This window comes from Amblyomma maculatum, chromosome 11 (assembly GCF_055883805.1).
Source record: "Amblyomma maculatum isolate TAMU_Amacu chromosome 11, ASM5588380v1, whole genome shotgun sequence".
Lineage (NCBI taxonomy): Eukaryota > Metazoa > Arthropoda > Arachnida > Ixodida > Ixodidae > Amblyomma > Amblyomma maculatum.
Genome location: NC_139354.1, coordinates 94215444 through 94233898, shown reverse-complemented (window position 1 = coordinate 94233898; position 18455 = coordinate 94215444). Strand labels below are relative to the sequence as shown.

Genomic DNA, 18455 nt, shown 5'->3' with positions numbered 1-18455 from the left:
AAAAGATGCAGAAAGGATTAAAATTTACATTTAAAAATAAAACAAAAAGTCCTATAGTTTTACAATGCATGCTTACTCTGCACCCTTAAACATATTGCGGTGCTCATGTATAGTTCTCCTAGCCTCGTGGCTTACAGCAAAGGAAATGACCATGTAGAAGGTAGTGATGAAGCTTAAACAGAGTTTCATTGTGCATAATTCTGAATAACACGTTTTATAGCATGTGTGTTCTGGTTTTTATGGCTTTATTTCGTGTAGTACATGTTCGTATGAATTCGTTCAGTATCCGAGCCAAATACTTCGTATCTGCGCCTGTAACATTGCATATTTTGCCAGGTTCTTGCGACATAATTCGGAAATCGCTGCCCCGATACGCGCACTTCCCAGTTATTAAGGTGAACATGTAACTTCGTTAGTATTGTGTCATGTATTCCGTAAACAAGGTTAAAAATTGCAGTTACTGTTCTCTTAAGTGCATTATTCATTTTTGCACGTCATTCCTAATAATGTGTTTGCTTCGCTTTCATCTTCCTTACAACCCACGGCTTTCTGAAGGTTAGCGAATTCGTTTTCGGCATCTGCCAGCATATACGTTAGTAGCCAATAAGAACCTGCTTAACGCTTTCTACAATGCTCGCACAGAGAAAATAAATTTATCCCCCGTGTTTAGATTCACTGCAGTAAAGAGTGATTCTAAGGCCACCTTGTGTAGCTACAAAATCTTCTCGGGCAGTCATAAGTTATAGTCGCAAAAAGTAATGTTCTCCCTCTCAAACTGTCAGCATTTTCTTCCAGATGTTGCTTTTTTTTTCATAGCTTTGTGTTCACATGATAGTTTTCGTCTTAGAGACGTTTGTCTTATCATGGGGGCTCAGAATGAAACAACACATGCAAATAAAGCGTTTTGCTGATGTGGCGGAGGTAAAGAAGAGAACGACGGAGACGCTGTCAAGCATCACAAAAGATGAATTTAAACAATGGTTCGAAAAGTGGAATGAATGATTAGATAAGTGTATTAGTGCAAGTGGAGTGTACTTTGAAGGGGATTGAAGGTCTGGGCTTAAAATGTAAATAAATAGGTTAAATAATATAAGTTCGGCTTTTTTGGGGTACCCCCTCGTCCTCCATACAAAATATATGCATAGAAACGCATTTCGCGCAGAGTTGCAATGATGATTTAAATTGGAATGCAAACATTAATACTCGAGTGAAAAAAAAATATAATTTCCCATTCCAGACTCATAAAAGTCGATTTATTTTCTTCTCGGTCACAAGGAAGACTTCATCCAGGATATCAGAAATGTTGCTGCCACCACGAGCACTGTACCACGAGCCGGATGGCATGACCCATTAGAGACGCAGTCCGCAAGCTGGGCCAATGCATTGGCCGCTGTCTCAATTGGCTTTTTAAGAGCCTTGTAAGCTAGAGAACACGCAAACTTCAGCGAACTTTCCACGCATATTCCGGACGTGAGTAGTGTTCTGAAAGAAATCAAAGTATAGGCATGAAACCAATGATATAGAGCCAGGCATTTTAGCGAAATATCGAAAACAAAACTTTGAAGGTCTCTTATATGTCTTTTAATAGGAGAATGGCAAAAGCCTACCCTTTCTTCCATATCATTTGCCTCTCGTGATTTTACTCTCATAAGCGTTTGTTGCAGTGCTACGTATAATTAATTATACTTTGGTTTACAAAAAACGAAAGGCGCAGTATTTGTCCCACTTTGTCTGGCAAGTGTGAGTTTAGAAGTTACACCATCGCTCATCTCGAGTGGCGTTCTTGGGCAAGTGTTCAAGTGTAGGATTGCAGATGGCAGGAACGCTAGACTATGCTTGACAAGAACACATCTCGCATAATCTCGCAGAATATGACAGATCTCGCGCATAAATTACGCGCCCAACTTACGCGCACAGGATTTCACTCCACGAGCTTAGAAAGGCTTTCGGCTTAATATCGGCAGTGGCTAATGAATACAGGGTGGTCGCAGAGCGGCTGATTGTCCGCCGCGTCTGCGAGATGCTAATAAAAATTGTGACAGTGCAATACTTCGCGTGAGATCCCCAACCAGGGCAGCACAGTTGCGATTTTCTGCAACGGAGTACAGAAAACGAGTGAATAATGTCGAAATTTGGGCTTCCAAGCTGTAGCGCACACAAGACGAGGGACTAAGAACAAGAGGTCCTCTCGTTCTCAGTCCCTCGTCTTGTGTGCGCTGCAGCTTGGAAGTTGGAAAAAACGAGTTAGGAACAGAATCTAGGCTAATATGGAGCTGTCACAGTGAATGTGACTCTCCTGACGGACAACACCCTTTTCAAAATACAGCAGATAAAGATTTACTTTGACATTCAAAAAAAAATTATATTCATCTTTAGGACGTGCCGCGAGATCATAGAGTCAATGTTGTGCGCATTTTAAAGCTACAAGATTTCAGCTAATCTCCTATTGCACAGTTAATGTACGAGATTGATTAATTGAATGTCCTTTATTGAATGGGAAGGCTCATGGCCATGGATGGGGTAAGGGGAAGTAGGCAGAAAAACCTACCTCACCCGAAGTCATGATGTACGAGGTGCTACTAATAAATGACCGCTAGTCACCGTTCCTTGTGTACAAGCTAGCTAGAGTAAAAACTAAGGAATAAATTATTTCCTTGGTTTACATGCACGTTGTTACAATTACAAATCGTTAATTTTCTGAAGGTCACTCATGAAATATAAGTTACTCGTGTGCATTCTTCGTAATAATTTTGATTTGATAGAAAGCCGAATTGCAGTTCTTTATTTCAACACATTTCCCATATAGGTAGGCAAATATAGCGAAGAAGGCCTTATCCAACCGACATTTTGTGCCCTACGTTATTTCTTGACCAAACGCGCCACAATAATGATGTGCTAGGGGCTGTCGACTGCTGTGCACAAGAATGCGAGATCGATTGATTGATTGATTTATAGGAAGGGAATGGGCGCGGTAACTGTCTCGCTTGTTTTCTGTGGACACCGGAAGGGAAGGGAGGAAGGTGTAAGGGAAGGGAGGAAGGTGGGAATGAAAGTGGAAGGAGAGAAAGAGGAGCCGTAGTGGAGGGCTACGGAGCAATTTCGACCACCTGGGGATCTTTAACGTGCGCTGACATCGCACAGCACACGAACGCCTCTTTGTTTCGCCTCCATCGAAACGCTGCCGCCGAGGTCGGGTCCGAACCCGGGTACTCCGGCACAGTAGTCGGGCGTCTTACCACTGCACCACCCCGGCGACTCCTAGCCGTGGCGGTCGCTTTTCGATGGAGGCGAAAAAAGGTTCCCGTGTGTTGCGTTATGTCAGTGCACCTCGCTAAAAAAACCCAGGTGGTCGAAATTATTGGCTCCCTCCTCTACGGCGTAACTCATAACCTGTGTCCATTTTGTACAATAAACACCATAAAGTGAAAACAAACCAATAGCCGAACTACTTAATACTTACTTGCAAATTGCTGACCTAGGAACATCAGATGACATTTGCTGTTTCCACTCTTCTAGCTTTTCCAATTTGCATTTCACCAGTTGCTTGACGTCAAGGCAGCGGGTCACTAGCTCCGTAACTGTACGACGTGTTCGGGCTAGAAGGAACGAACAAGCGTCAAACATTTAATATGCTGATCCTTGTTGCAGTAAGCAGCTGGAAAGTTTACTGTGTATGTTTATGAAAGGTGCATTGCTGTAAAATGTTTTATTTATATCCCAAAAATTATCATAACCTTCCGAAAAACAACGAATAATTCCCCTAGTATATTGCTGAAACCGCGACCACAATTTAATTCTTTGTGATGGGAATTTTTCTCCCATCGAGAATAATATTTCCTCTTCTAGGGTACATCGAGGTATATAAGAAGCAAACTGTTAGCGTTTCATGTAAAAATGCTGGACGAAAATATTATCCGATTGGCAAACCTTCGCAAACGTTTTCACCATTACTGGACTAGCAACATCGGAATTCCGCTTATCAAGTGAACGAACAAAGGAGCGAGGAAGCAATTTACTTGTGAAGATGTACATCTCAATATAAACAGCGAATGAAAATGAATAATATTACATGTGGCAAAATGTTTTTCCACAAATTTTGCCAAAAGCTCTACACAGCTGGAGGACTAGCAAAATATTTTTTGTAATCTCCCTTGGAAGTGTAAAACACCTACTTATTGAGATAAGGTATCAGCAATAAACATGAAGCAAAGTAAATCACTGCTAGGTGCAGCAAATTATGGAGTTCGCATGAACAGACGTCTGCCTTTTTACTGCGAGGTTGCCGAGATAAAGTCGACTCTCGATGCAGACCTGTCAAATGTTAATGTAGGCGACCTACCAGCCATACGCATCAGCGAATTAGTAGCCGTTCGCAGGCTTTCAGCTGATGAGCAACGAGAGACCGCTGTACGCAAATGGCGAGCGTGGGCAGCTTGTCGGCTGCCAAATGAAGTGTGAGATTTGGACTGGCTTAGGCGCTGGGGCGTCCTCCCCACGAGACAGCGCCTTGCCAAATGGGGTGTTGTACCCAATGACCAGTGTGCCAACTGCGCTGCTCCCGAGAGCCTCGCGCATGTTCTTTTTTTTTCGAATGTGTTGTTGCGAGAAAAATGTGGTGGCTCGCATACAGGATGTTTAACGTCCGCATGAAACCCGGCGTCAGGCGCCCGGCGCAACCCTTTTGAAGACGTTGTGTTCAATGTGGTTCTTTTTCTGTTGTGACTTCGCAGGTGCCTCGCTGAGGCGCGCCGAGCTCCCGCTCGAGCAATGTACCCAGCCTTGCAGAGGCTGCGCCTCGTCGTCTGAAAGTATCTGTCTGGACAGTTAGAAACGGGACGGCGAGACGCGGTTTCTGCGGCGCTGGCACACGCGCTTCTGTGTTGTACGAGGCAGCAGACTTGAGATGCCTGTCATCCTTTATTAGAACCCTCCTCGTTTATACTCTTTTCCCCTCTCAGGGGAATCATGTTATTTTTAGTTTCTTATGCATATGTAACCTATAGTGTTTGTATAGTGCTTTGTTTTGTGAGTAATGTGTGTTTTTTTTGTATGTATGTATGTATGTATGTATGTATGTATGTATGTATGTATGTATGTATGTATGTATGTATGTATGTATGTATGTACGTACGTATGTACGTATGTATGTACCCAATAATTTCTCTGTTTGTATATATATCGCGTCTGATGTTAAAGTAAGGTATACAGAGGTAACTGCAAAAGTGTTCAATATCCATGCTTACGTGAACAACACAACAAAAAGAAATTAGAGAGGCGCTATATAGTTCTCGTTTAACAGCGACACCGTTGAAGGCGGAGGCTATTCTGGGGTTCATGCCCAGCCGCCTGTGTCCGCAGGAAAGACGTCACCAACTAAGGCAACCTATAACCAACGGACGCATGACGCCACCTGTCGTAGCGGACTACAACCATAGACGCGTGGCCGCCCCGATCAGCTTCCGCGGTGCGCTGTTGCACCCATGGAGGAAGGAAAAACTAGGAGGGAGCACGCGGCAATATCCGTGAAGCCTAGTCATTAAAAATAAAAGGGAGCGAGTCGGCCCCTACGTGTTAGACCGCGTGATAGCGTGCGGTGATATCTATTACCGCGCGCATGCGCGAATCAGCGCCACGCGGGTAGCGCGAGGTTCGCAGCGCGCCCGCGCCATGGCAGACGCGCGCACTAAAACCTTACTAAAACGCACCCGCATCAAAACATAGGGTCTAACCTAACTAGGCGAGCGAAAAGACCGGGGAGAAAGCGGCTTCATCGGCACTTGGCTTGCGAAGGTTGGCCGCGTGACGTCAGGCTCCCTCCTAGTTTTTCCTTCCTCCATGGTTGCACCGGTTCCAGCGGAAACATGTAATCACGCAAGACGGTTCACTGTAGTGAGCGGTTCGGAGCGGCTCCGCTCACTACAGTGAGCCTGATCACTTGAACGGCTGACTGGCTCACTTACATCTGTACAGGTGAGTGAGTCGCTCAGGAGGGGCCGGACCGAACGCGGAACATTCGGACCACACGTGGGCCCCATTTTCTTTTGAATCGTTCTTATAGTATTATCATTTCTCCAGAATTAATGATTAACAGTCTGTTACATTCGTCCGGACCAAAATCCCTAGAGGAAAAACGCTGGTTCGCATTTTCTCTCTCTTTTTTTTGTACTGTGCTTCGGCACACTGGCTTCTCAGCGTCTCGCCTTGTTCGCGCGCCGTCAGTAAAGAGGCATTGGATGGCAGAACAGCAACTGTGGTGTTTCTGCCGGTGCGATGTTCCTTTGGGTTTGACGCGAACTGCAGTTGTTCGACGAGCGCGACGGGCATATGATCATTATTTCCCTCTTCTTACCTCCCACTTACTTCTTTCATTCTCTTCCGATCAGATGTGTAATAGTTGTAGTCAGTGCTCTCTGTGTCCCCTTCTATCTTAGTTCTCGTCCTACGCGCTATTTCATCAAAAGAGTGAACTGCACGTTCGATTGTCTTTTGAGACACGAAAGCGTTCGTCTTCAAATGGTGTTGTTGCACCAGCGAACAAAGCACGACTGATGAGTGTCGTGAGACATCGTTCGAACAGCAGCATATCAATGAACGGTGCCATTTCTTTGCCAATTAAGGCTTCTTTACTCCCCCCTTCAGTGGCATCGGGTGTCACACTATATTACGCATACAGAGCCAAAGGAATTGCCGCGGACCACTTTACACAGTGGACGAGTACAAGTAACGGTCCTCACTCGTCGGCATGGAATAAAACCACAAACCTGCAAGACAAAAAAAAATGCGGGTACCAGCAGCAGTGCGCCCGCGGTACCTGCGGGAAGATCCGAAGGCAATGGGTTGGTAGTGACACTGACAAGGAAGGGCGCTATAGTTGCTTTTTCGCAGGCTCACTGAACGAGAGAGAACCGACTTTTCAAAAGAACCACTGTTCGAGCCATCTAGCAGATCTCCTCCATAGAACAAAATCAAAAGAACCCACTTCACTCGCTCTACAAACGAAAGGCGCACTCCGCTCAAAAGACATATAATATGGTGAGGCTACCCAAAAAAATATAAACTAATATGCCTCTGCCCGTGCCACTAGGTATAACGGGCTGACAGCCGAGGGCGAGGATATTACTGCGAATCTTGCAAGAAAGGGCAGGAGGTTGCTTTCTCGCATCGCTAATAAATAGCGCGGAAGTCGCACCAGCCTGTGACGGAAAGGTTCACTGAACGAGAGAACCAGCAACCAGCTCTCCGAAAGATCCAACGGTTCCGACCGTTCCGATGGCTCCGACCGCTCCGGCCGCTCTGGCTCCAACCACTCCGGATCCGACGGCTCCGGCGGATCCAGCTCCGACTTTGCGGAGCCAAATAGCTCACCTGCTCTTTGAAAGGCATGGCTCCGCAGATCCGGCTCTCTCCATAGCGACCCATCCCTAGACTGAATGGAGTGAATGCAGGGGTGCGCGCTGCTCGCGCCGCTGCATTCAGTCCGTCCTTTGTATAATCTTGCTAACTCCGTAGCCACCGCATGGTGGCGACCTTTTAATGGTTCGAGCGGCGCTCGCTTGGCCGGCACTGGCCGCCTTTTCTGTCGCGTCGCCTGCTTGCCTGCTTTGTTGGCATGTTTTCACACAGGTGAATCGTTAAAAAGGAGTCATTTTTGTTCGACCTTTTCCTCAACTACAAGAGAGTTGAGATACATCGTTTAACATATAAGATTTTTTTTGCATGTAGCCTCTGTGGCCGTTTAAACGGTGGCTGGGGCAACGTGAATTTTAGCGCCCAAATATTCGTCCGGAGTGCATGCTAACGTGCTGAAAGTTCTTTTTTTGTCTTGTGTGTTACAAAAGTGTCCACGCAATATGACAACACTTAGGTGCCCTGTTTTGTGTCTTGCAAGCTTTTTTTAAAGCACTCTGCAGATACTTTATAGCTAAACACGAACATATAGTTACGAACGATAGATATAAGCGCTTGTGCATTGTTTATCCCCTAGCTAGTCACAACTTGTGACCTCTGATTTTGCGGTTGAAGCGAGGACCCTTCCAAGGGCTTTGTTTTGTTACGTTGCACGTGTTGTTGATAAGTGCAAGTGTTTTCGCGTAGCTAATGTTATTTTTCTATTAAAATATTTGCGATAGGACGAAAACTGCATCGGTTCGCTGTCATCCGCTTCACGCGGCAATCTCACCTTGTTCTTTATTTTTCCGACAAATGTTCTTTGCTGACCCTTTCTGCCAATCGGACAGAAAAACGAAGCTTGGAATATGTTTTTATGAATTTCCTTCAAATGATGAGCGTTTCCAAGCATGGCAAAAGGCCATATGAAGAAAATATTTTGTGCTGAATGACAAGTCTGCTAGCAGTGTCGTCAGCAGCCTTCACTGTTTTAGACTCGCGTTATAATTTTCGGTCCACAAAAGTGGAGCGGCTGAAACGGGATGCTGTTCTGAGAGTGTTCCCGGATTACCCAAATTATACATGCTGCCGCAACAGTCTCAAAAAAGACTTGGGTTAGAGCGATTTTCCCGAAATCCTACGTAAACCAAGAAAGAGTAACAAAATGATCAATTTCAGTTGTGGTGAAGCCGTAGATTCAGCCTGTGGTCGCGAAGAAAGCACAAGCCATTCATCACCTTCTGCCTGCTTATTACCTAGGATGAAGATAGCCTGATTCGTACATCCTTCTAAGGAGATTGTAGTAAGTACTGAAGGTGCAGGATATGACTAGCAGACGCCTAGTGATTGCACGAACTACCAATGACCTTCTTCCACTCAAGCAATCGCATTCAACCAGTATAAACCCAATGCGAGTACAGGTATTCAGGAAATCAGATGCTGCCAGGCGTCTGCAAAGAGATAACCGTCGGCTAAAAAAGAAGCTGAGTGGCTTTGAAAACCACGCTCTCAACTCTGCGCTGAGCAAATGCCTGAAAAAAGTCGACAAAGCCCAGTTCTGCTTAGAGGATTACATAGCGGTACAAATCGCCAATCCGTCAAGGCAACGACCCGTGTGGTCTCCAGCCTTTTGCGGGGATGTGTAGTTCTGCATTACTTATCCCCTAAGACACTCCGTTGCATACGTAAAAGAGGCCTGTTGAAACTCCTATATATAAAAAAAAAAAAACGCGCTCCTTCGCTATGTTGGCAAACCCAATAGTGAAATAAAGAATGCCTAAAGAAAAAGGTGGAGCAGTTGAAAGCGCAAGCGCGGTTTTCCTCAATTATTATGGATGAAATGGCTATAAGCTCAAAATACATCTATAATCGTAAAATGGACTCTTTCGGTCAACAAACCGTAAGAGAAGACGGTGTAACAGATGAGAATGTGAACAACATCGCCAACAAGGTGTTGTGTTTTGTTGCTACTGGCCTGTTCACGCCGTACAATATTTCCTGTGGCTTTCTTCGGTAAGCACTTAAGTGTCAAGCTCCGGTATCAGCTGACAAATGAAGTGATAGGTGAAGTTGAAAAGCGTGGCCTCTAGCTATGTCCTGCGGGTCGTAAAAGAAAGAAAATGGTTCCAATTCTTTGTAGATAAAGTCTCATACATCTTCAAATGTTTTTATCGGCCTTCGATGCATAAAACCCCCTATTTTGCTTGCTAAGCATGAAAAGGACTTTAAGTCGCTTTAGTTTTATATATCTGTAAGGCAAAAAAAAAAAAAAAAACATATGAACCAAAGGATCTAGTGCACCACCCTTCCCATTGTTAGATTTGGACAGTGCATTTAGTGGCATATCTGCAAGCAGCGAAAGATAACATTTATTACCAGTATTTCAGCACAAATAACCTTTATACCATTTGTACACAGGAAAACTGAAAGAACTCCTTGAGCTATATGTATGAGAAATAATTGCAGGTTATAAACTAATTTGTACAAGAACTGCAGAATGAAAATAGACCAGTCTGATCAACTTTAAAACTGCTTGTGTAATGAAACCATACACGACTGCCCGTGTTGCAAAATGAAAGCTTTTATGACGATCTACCTCACCGCGGTAATACGCCTTCATGAAAATTTAAGAATCAATCGCCTATTTGTACTAGCCAGCCACTTTGTCTTTCACCGGCATTTCTGTGCGGTAATTTGCTAGTGCGAGTCGAGCACAGGCGACAATAGCTGCGTTTTTGTCGTTTGCGCCCGTCCGCATCAGCGAAAGAGAGCCATGGGTTGCTCGTGCCGCGGTGCGGTGAGAGGAGCAGTCAGTGTGCTTTTTCTGATTATGCTCTCATTCCAATGGGATGGCTGGAGCAACGTCGCGCTGCATCGCGGATGGAAGCCACGACGGACGCCATCGGGGGCTTGCCCTGGCTTATCGCTTTGTCGACTTGTAATGCGTAGTTTGATAATGCGGCGGCAAGAAAGCTTCAAGAGGGCGCTCGTTGAGTTTACGATGTATTTATAGATAGAAGACTTAAAATCAAATTCTTAAGCTGTCCTATTCTTAGTGTATATGCCCTAATAGCGGTCTGCCTTTGTTCTGAAAATACTTGAAAACACCTTATTATGAAGCGCTTTGTGATGTTTTCCTTGGAGCATCCTTTTTATGAAATAGACGAAAAGATACCTCCATGCTTGTTAATTCCGTTCTTTGAGCGGAATACATGCTTTGCTGCAGAACAGCTCGCTCTGCGCGTGAGCATCAGGGTTTCTTAGGCAATCCGGGCGACTGAGTTTGCAGTGGCAGAAGGAAGAAACGTACATCCGCATCTCTCCTTGGACCGCCGCCGCACTACAAAACATTACACGTTGACACACCAACTATGTTGTCTAGACAACGCACTTTAGCATTGAAATGGCGTGCGTAAAATTCAAATACAGGGCGGAATTGTTCTTTTTCTTTTTCTTATAAGCTTAATGCTCAACAGAACACGTAAACTAAATCCTTCGTATCGGCAGGACTGTCAAAGACCATATTTGATGCCTTCACCACATGCTTTTTTATATATGTAACTGTAGCGGCAGTGTACAAATAATTGGCATTGGCATTATATTATAACCCGTATTAAAATAGGATTGAGCAAGGACTAGCATCTTTGACTAGAGTGCATTGTGCTGTTACAACACGGAACACAGTATTCATATCTATTGGTCAACGCTCCGGAATGGTGTCTTATCGTTTTGTTTGTCAAGAAGGACGCACCAAGATTTGAGTGTAAACAACCATGCGCAGATTTTATATATTGTTCGAGACTATTGTAGGTTTTTTCAGTGCCTTATTGCTAAAGCGGCTTTCATTTTTAAATTGGCCTCAGCCGAAAACGATAGTGATTCTGTTCTTCCACAATCATTGATCACGCTTGTGGCTATCCCCGCCTTGTCGCCGGGGATCATCTCCTTATCGGCGCAAATCATTGCAATAGAATGGTAAATAAAGTGCCATGTTAGTCTGCTACTTGGTTCTTATGCGATGGACAGGTCAAGACGTTCGTTCTCATCACAGTGTGACAATATTTACGTCTTGTCGGACTCATCTTAACTATTCTTCCATCTCTTGCACACGTTTATCGCGTGCGCAGCCATAGTCTGTGATACAACCTAAGTAATTATTTTCCCTCCGGTACGGGTGACTACAACGGCATTTTCGTTTTCTCAGGATTCCGTCTTCATTTTCTTTAAATGCAGGATTACGTCACAAGCATATATAAGATGCCTAACGTTACATTCTTACAATATTTCATTGATTGTCACATGGGACTCTGAACCTATGAACAGACTAAACTCATAGTGAGCCGGCAAACCATAGTGGTCTTACATCGTGCAGGTTCATGAGTAGACAGGTTAGGTTTATTCACTTCTTAAGCCTCATCATCACCATCATAAATTCAACGCTCATTTTTATTTGTGATGCTTAGAAGAAGCTCGAACAAGCTCTAAAACAGCTTACAGCTTACAAAATAACGTTACTTGTTGACAGATATTTCCACCAGTAAACAAAACTTTCAGATATTGGCTTGTTTTCCTTTAGCTGTTTCTCTTTCGCAATTGTTTCCTTTATTTTATGGGTACTTTACCTATATGTACACAAATTATTCACGGCCTGCATTCAAAACGTTGCTTATGACCTCCGTATCATTTAATTCTGAAACATTTGATATAGGACCAAGGACACACTTTGAAGCTTTTGCGATTCCGAGCACGCCTGATTCTAGAAAACGTGACGTAAAGTTGCTGCTTTTATTTTTCAAATGTAACATGTCAAAATGGTGTATATCACGCAAGGCTTGTTATGTTTTCAATCAAACGTTATATTTTCTGTCGCTCTGATCGCGCAGCACTGAAGCTCATACGGTGCAACTCAAAACTTAAACCAGCGTCGCGTTATTCTGCCTTGGAATTCTGCCCCTAGATGTAGGAAATATCACGTTACTTCCGAAGTGCGTCCATAAACCTTTCCATGTACATGCGTTCAATGCTGAAACGGTGAAACTAATTTGGCAACTGCGCATTATTATTTTATCTCTACAGACGCTTTGGATATATACCCCAGCTAGTAATATTCAGTTATTCAGTCTAGAGGGCAATAACAAAGCCGATTCAAACATAAATTTTCAGACCTGTTTACAGACCTATTTCGTACACCACGATTATTAACTTTTCCCAACGCCATACGGTCTTAGAGCGGATATCAGGCTGGCTAGACACATACACCTGACCCAACCTGTTTGCATAAATGTTATTCGAGCCCATGTCAGCGGTACGAACCTCCCATATATCCTGATTCTCGGTCACTGAAGACTTCAGCCCAAATTCCTCACATACGGGTAGAAATAAAGCCAGCATAGCGTCGTATCCACGTCATGGTAATTAAATACAGCTGAAAAAAATCTCCATCCTGGAACTAAGTTATGAGTAGAGCCGTGAAAAAGAAGGTAACTTCATTTCTCGGTGCCTCCGATGGATCGGCCAGCCCCGGCCCTCGATGTTTTGCCAGTGGGTATGAGAATTATTCATGTTTACATGACAGTTTTACTCGAGTCACTACGAGCACTCAAATAACATAAACTGAAACTAACCGGAATTTCCGAAAACTCCGGAATAACCGGAAACTAACCGGAACTTTCCACAAATATGTGGCACCTCTTCGCGCAGAAGTTGCCGGCGTTTACGTATACCCTTAATGCGAAATTGCTTAGAATCAATTCCATAAAAATTGCTTCTTTAGTTTTTCTGTTATTTTTAGACTGCATTGTAATAGTTATAAAATTGGGATTATTTACTTTTATTGGTGCTGCTGTCGCAAAACGCATCTTCCATATATCTGTAGCTTTCTTCCTGTCGAGTGAATGCCACCTTGATGGACTTTGGGCAGCGCTCAGTTCCCTTGTGGCAAGGTAACTTTTCCTTCAGGCGGCTGCATAGAAAAAGCAGTTTCAATCCTTTCAAGAAACGCATGAATGACATTTTTCATCGAAGAACATACCATATACAGGGGGAAGTACAAAGATGCGGGTTAAAACTAGGGCGAGCGCTACAATTATCGTCAATTCATGTTCACTCAGATGTGCATTTTTTTTTCTTCAGTTTATGGTGGTTTCGTCAGAAGTTGCATGCGAACTCAAACAGGGCAGAATATTTAGCCTTTAATTTTGTGATATCACTACAAAATAACGTGGAGTGAGGATGAGGTATCTTGTTCATAAGGGAAAATAAATATGGCTGAAGTACCGTAACATAAGCACCTATGAACAAATGTGATTCGAGGCGAGTGATTCACAAGCTGGAACATAGTCCCGCTATTTTAAAAGACGGCACCTATTTTTTAACACCTGTTTATAAAATTTCACAACTCAAGTGGATGACAATAAATTGACGCTGTTTGAAATGCTATGCAAGTAGTAGGCTGTATTTTTAGTTTGCCGTTGCAGGCTCACGTTCTCTCACACTAAACTTTTTTATTCAATCCTGTTCTGGATGCTGTTGACATCACCACCTTCTGGATGAAGAAAAGTCTGGTCGGTAAAACATGCATGTGTGAGAAAGTTGACATTTTTGAAGCCAGATAATGTCAACATGCATGCATAAGGATGGTCCTGACTCCTTAAGAAAATAGGACGAGCTTTAAAGCCAGACATGTCAATTTTTGATCACATATTTCATTTTATTTGATTTAAATTTTAATACCTTCAATGATGAAAGACCATAATATCATCCACCTGATATCTGTTTCTGGCGGATGTGCTTTAATCGCATGGTTTCTTAGAATTAACTCAAGATCCACTCAGAATTTTACTCTTCTTCTATCAATGAATCGGAACAGTTCAAACGCATTCTGCTGGATTTGGTAGTTAGGGAACGTGTTCACTTGTTTTTGCGTCAGCAGAGACCAATGAACATATTGCTGGAGCCTTCTTATGCATGTTATGGTGTTTTCCTTTGAGATGTCAGAATTAGATCTCAAGTATACGTCCCTGGTCTTGGCGTCAAATGTTCTTATTCGTCTTAACAAAGAGGACGTCATAGATTACGGCGTCATTCAAGCGTGGTATCCAATATCTTTCTGTAAAAAAAGACAACACTCTTTTGGATAAGCATTAGGGAGTGCGAATAGAACCACTGCTCTCTACCGGCTGGTACCTCTGCACCACTGAGCAGCTTTTGATCTTTACCGCGTGGGTATAGAGCCAGATATGGACATCTCAAACATTACTGTAGCATAAAAAGGCAGTCTCAACTATATAATCTCACTGCACCTGCAAACTATCACAAATATCCAAATTCTGAGAGCCACGAGTATGCAAGTAGACAGCAAAGCCACTCAGTGATTTCTTTTAGCGATGCACTAAATTGTAAGATATTTGTGATTCAGCATGTCAGTTGATCATATGGCTCTTCCACATTCCTATACGCATCAGCAAAAAGGAAAGTTGGTTCAGTGAGATTGTTCAGACGTCTTATACGACCGCCGTTTATCTGATATTGGACACAAAACACTTTGCAGGCATAATTCAAATTGCGACCCTAGTGAGCGCACACAGCAAGCACTTGTAATTACTGCTACTATATAGCACTCCAGATAAGGACAAAACACGAAAATGCATAATGTCCAAAAGAGAGTGCAATAGCTTCCGCTGTTAAGCGTCCGATAATTTTTATCCCAATATACAAACCTGCATATTCTCTCATCAGCCGCACTGTCCACTGTAGTCAAGTTCTTTTCACCCGCAGGCGAAAACAACGCAGATGTCATAACATCAACGTAGCTGGCGTAGCAACTGGAAATCGTTTCCCTGGCACAGAGTTCCCCGCCGTGAATGTCTTCTGTCATGGCATAGAAATATAAAAAGTATATACAATTAATCAATTAGCAATGCGAAACTGTGGGTTCAAAACAAAGTTTGTCCAATGTGTAATTCGACTTTTTTTTCTTTAAGCCAAGAAGAGCGATCATTTACAGTAATGTACCTCTGTCCACTCACACAAAAGCTATCATTGTTAGGGTGAATTTAAAGCGCGAGCTAATGAATTGTTTATCGCAAAAATCAATATTCAAGCTGAGTGCAAAGCAAATAAATTTAGGCATCGTATATGGGAAAATAAATTTAAAGTATAGGCATTTACTTGGCACGTGGCATAAGCTCCACCAGTGTAATCATTATATGTGAATTACTATGGCGGTTTGTGTAATTATAAATATATGCTGCTTCCCTTTAAAATTAGCCGCTGAGCAAGTAATCTGCTTATATTAGCCAAATTCTGATTAGCTTCGAGTTTACTTGTCTTATTTTGCATATGCTTTTTAGCATGTAGTTCTACTTTTTCCTGAAACGAATTCCTGTCAAGTCTCAGCGCCTAGAGATTATACCTCTGTGGTAGCTTCTGGAGCAGATTTGAAGCGCACGTGCGTTTTATCGAGTAATGGAGGGCTCGGTATAATAAAGAGATTATAGTCAGCGCTCAAAGCACACCTTTTCGTCTCCTTCAGTGCCTGCGCTCAAGTATTCAATATTGGTGTGATAGGATTTCCCAAATGCGTACAATACTGAAGGGCGCTAACAAGTAATATGTAGATCCTGCGCACGGAGAGTCTCAACATGCTGTCATAGGAGCCTATGTCTTCGTTATTCGACACTGTACCTTACATAGAACACATTAAAATCTTCTAAATTTACAGAGAATAATGGTAATGGAAGCCATGTTGTAATTTGAGTCGATGTTTTCGGCTACTATCTCGTAATCGTATATTTCCTGTTTATGTAATTACTGAGCAGTTTATTGAGTAAATAACAGTAAGGAAGGTTTGGCAAACAGATATCCAGCATATCTTTGGACTTGAACTTCCAAGGGCATAACATCAGAGGAGACGTGCAAGCGACCGGTCGTGTTATAATGTGCAGAATCTTGAAGAGCCACAAAATGTTTACCAAATCACTTATTTGTAATCTTGGAAAGCTTTTACGTTTATCGGAAATTACAATGAAAACAATGTTTAGTATTCCTCCATTTCCGCCCTTCTGCAAACAATTAGCGCTTAATTTTTTCTTGACGCGTGTTTTTGGCATGCTTTACTTTACATCTTGTAGCAGGAGTCTTGTGTTACTTTGAGTGCAGATTTACTTCGTGTAAATCATTCTAGTCACTTGAAATAAAAACTAAGTTCTTTTCATTTTTGAAGTATACATAAAAAGGGGCAGTATATAGTTAGTTTTTTCTTTCTGAGCAATGATGCACATTAAGCATTCTTGTCCTGTACCTTTTTTTCGCTGTTTTTTTTTCCTAGTAGACAAGAAACAACTTGCTCATCAGTTCGCTCTTCTCCACACTAAACACAAACCTGTGCCGTAAGGCCTCTTGTCAATCTGTCTGAGAGAATTACTTTGGGATGTTTAAAACATGGTATTTTTAACGCCATAGCGTTAAATGCTACGTCTCCAAGAAAATCAGCTATCCGCATTGTCAGCTTTGGACTTGTTAGCGAAAAACTGCGACCATGTCTCTGGCAAGTCACATTTGGCAGCTAACATGGCTACGCGCTGATTAGTCATCGGGTTGTGTGAAATTCGAACATCACATCACAAACTCGCGTTCTTTATTGGGCTGATTTGCGCCCAGAGAAGAACTAAGCAATTCGGCGTCGGTGATAGGAGGAAGTGCGCTCGTCGGTCGCGGAGGTACAAAAAGCTTAGTTTTTGTGCGGGCGCAATTCAGCCCAATAAAGACTTTATTTTAGTGTAATACCGGCCTCTTCGTTTGTTGTCTACGGCCTTGTCACTACCTCAAATATACCGGAGTAGGCAGCGTTCTCCTGACAAGCAATAAATGGCGATATCTTATGTATGCTTGTTCACATTACAAGCTCTCAAATGTTTAACTGTAGTAAAGAAATATAACTCACTCTTGTTAACTCAAAGATAATAACCTTTAAAAACAATTACACATATCCATCGCCTCCTTTTAGACTGAAACAGCATGCTGAAATAAGCTCCGTGGATTTTCGTGGTTTAAATCTCAGTAAACCCCAAGCGGCACTTCGCAGACTCGTTCTGAAATTTGAAATAAAGATTAGGAAGGAATTGTACAGGCATCGGCAAAATTCGAGAAACTTTGGGACCAGTCGATATTGTGTAGTTTTCCTTTGTAAGAACGCAATCCTAAAAGAAATTCGCATGCCGCCAGATTTGCATATAAGAAATGGTACCTTGAGCATATAACTACAAAGAACGCCGCACCAGCAGAAAGATTTAGCCTGCAGTTCTTCCATTTCGAATGATCTTACCAATCCCGTTCATGTTCACATTCCAGTACAGGCGCACAGTACGAAAGCAGGCTAGACTGGACAAAATATAAGAAAAATTATTTTCTTACAAACGCACCCACGATCTTAGAAAAGCTCAAATTATTTACCTTGCCTGCAAAAGACCAAGCTTTTGAATGAGCTCAGCAAAATAATCAGTGAGAACGTTGCCGACGCAAAATGGGCCATCATCTGAAGACGGAGCCGCCCAACTGCAACAGTCATACAGTCACATTTTTTACGCCGTGTCTAGATACCATAAGACGCAGATTTTCTCTCATTGCAAGAATGAATATATTCTCAAATACAGCAAAGCCCATGCTTTGAAAAAATACTTACTAATTTCTTCTAATCTGTAGCCAAAACAAACAGATAACGTCCTTCAGGCTAAGAGCCTCTTCTAGCGCCACTTTCCGATAGAATCGTCCGACATGTGAAGCGAGTGACAGTTCCTGGTGCGGAGGAATATCTTCGAGTGACAAAGGGTGCGCGTAGTTCTCTTACTCACTTGAAAGGATGCAATTGACAGGAAACTTAAATCAGCGCTTCCTGTCTCCCAGAAGGAAGTGGGGCTAGACGCCCGTCCCATTGAACGATATCTCGTGGAGAATGGCGCAAAACGACAACCGCGGCCGCCGCTTCATATGGAACTTTGCGATATTTTTGTCGAGACCGTCGTATAAGTTGAGCTGTGTTATCAATCACTGCAAAAACAAATATGTTTTTG

The 18455-nt window shown here is 42.9% G+C and overlaps 1 protein-coding gene across 1 annotated transcript; it reads right to left on the bottom strand.

The window, feature by feature from the left end:
• Window positions 1-1231: 1231 nt before the first annotated feature.
• LOC146174421 (uncharacterized) lies at window positions 1232-18223 on the bottom strand. Its single transcript, XM_084583308.1, has 6 exons — window positions 18068-18223; window positions 17839-17940; window positions 15105-15255; window positions 13215-13348; window positions 3461-3596; window positions 1232-1482 (listed from the first exon to the last, which is right to left on the bottom strand). The coding sequence occupies exons 2-6, from the start codon at window positions 17918-17920 to the stop codon at window positions 1269-1271; spliced, it is 717 nt and encodes a 238-aa protein (XP_084439434.1). The 5' UTR covers window positions 17921-17940; window positions 18068-18223; the 3' UTR covers window positions 1232-1268.
• Window positions 18224-18455: the final 232 nt, after the last annotated feature.

Coding starts and splice junctions, on each gene's coding strand:
- LOC146174421 (XM_084583308.1), bottom strand. CDS start 17,920: ATGATGGCCCATTTTGCGTCGGCAACGTTCTCACTGATTATTTTGCTG. Junction 15,256..17,838: donor CTTGGTCTTTTGCAGGCAAG/GTAAATAATTTG, acceptor ATGCCATGACAG/AAGACATTCACGGCGGGGAA. Junction 1,483..3,460: donor CCTAGGTCAGCAATTTGCAA/GTAAGTATTAAG, acceptor GATTTCTTTCAG/AACACTACTCACGTCCGGAA.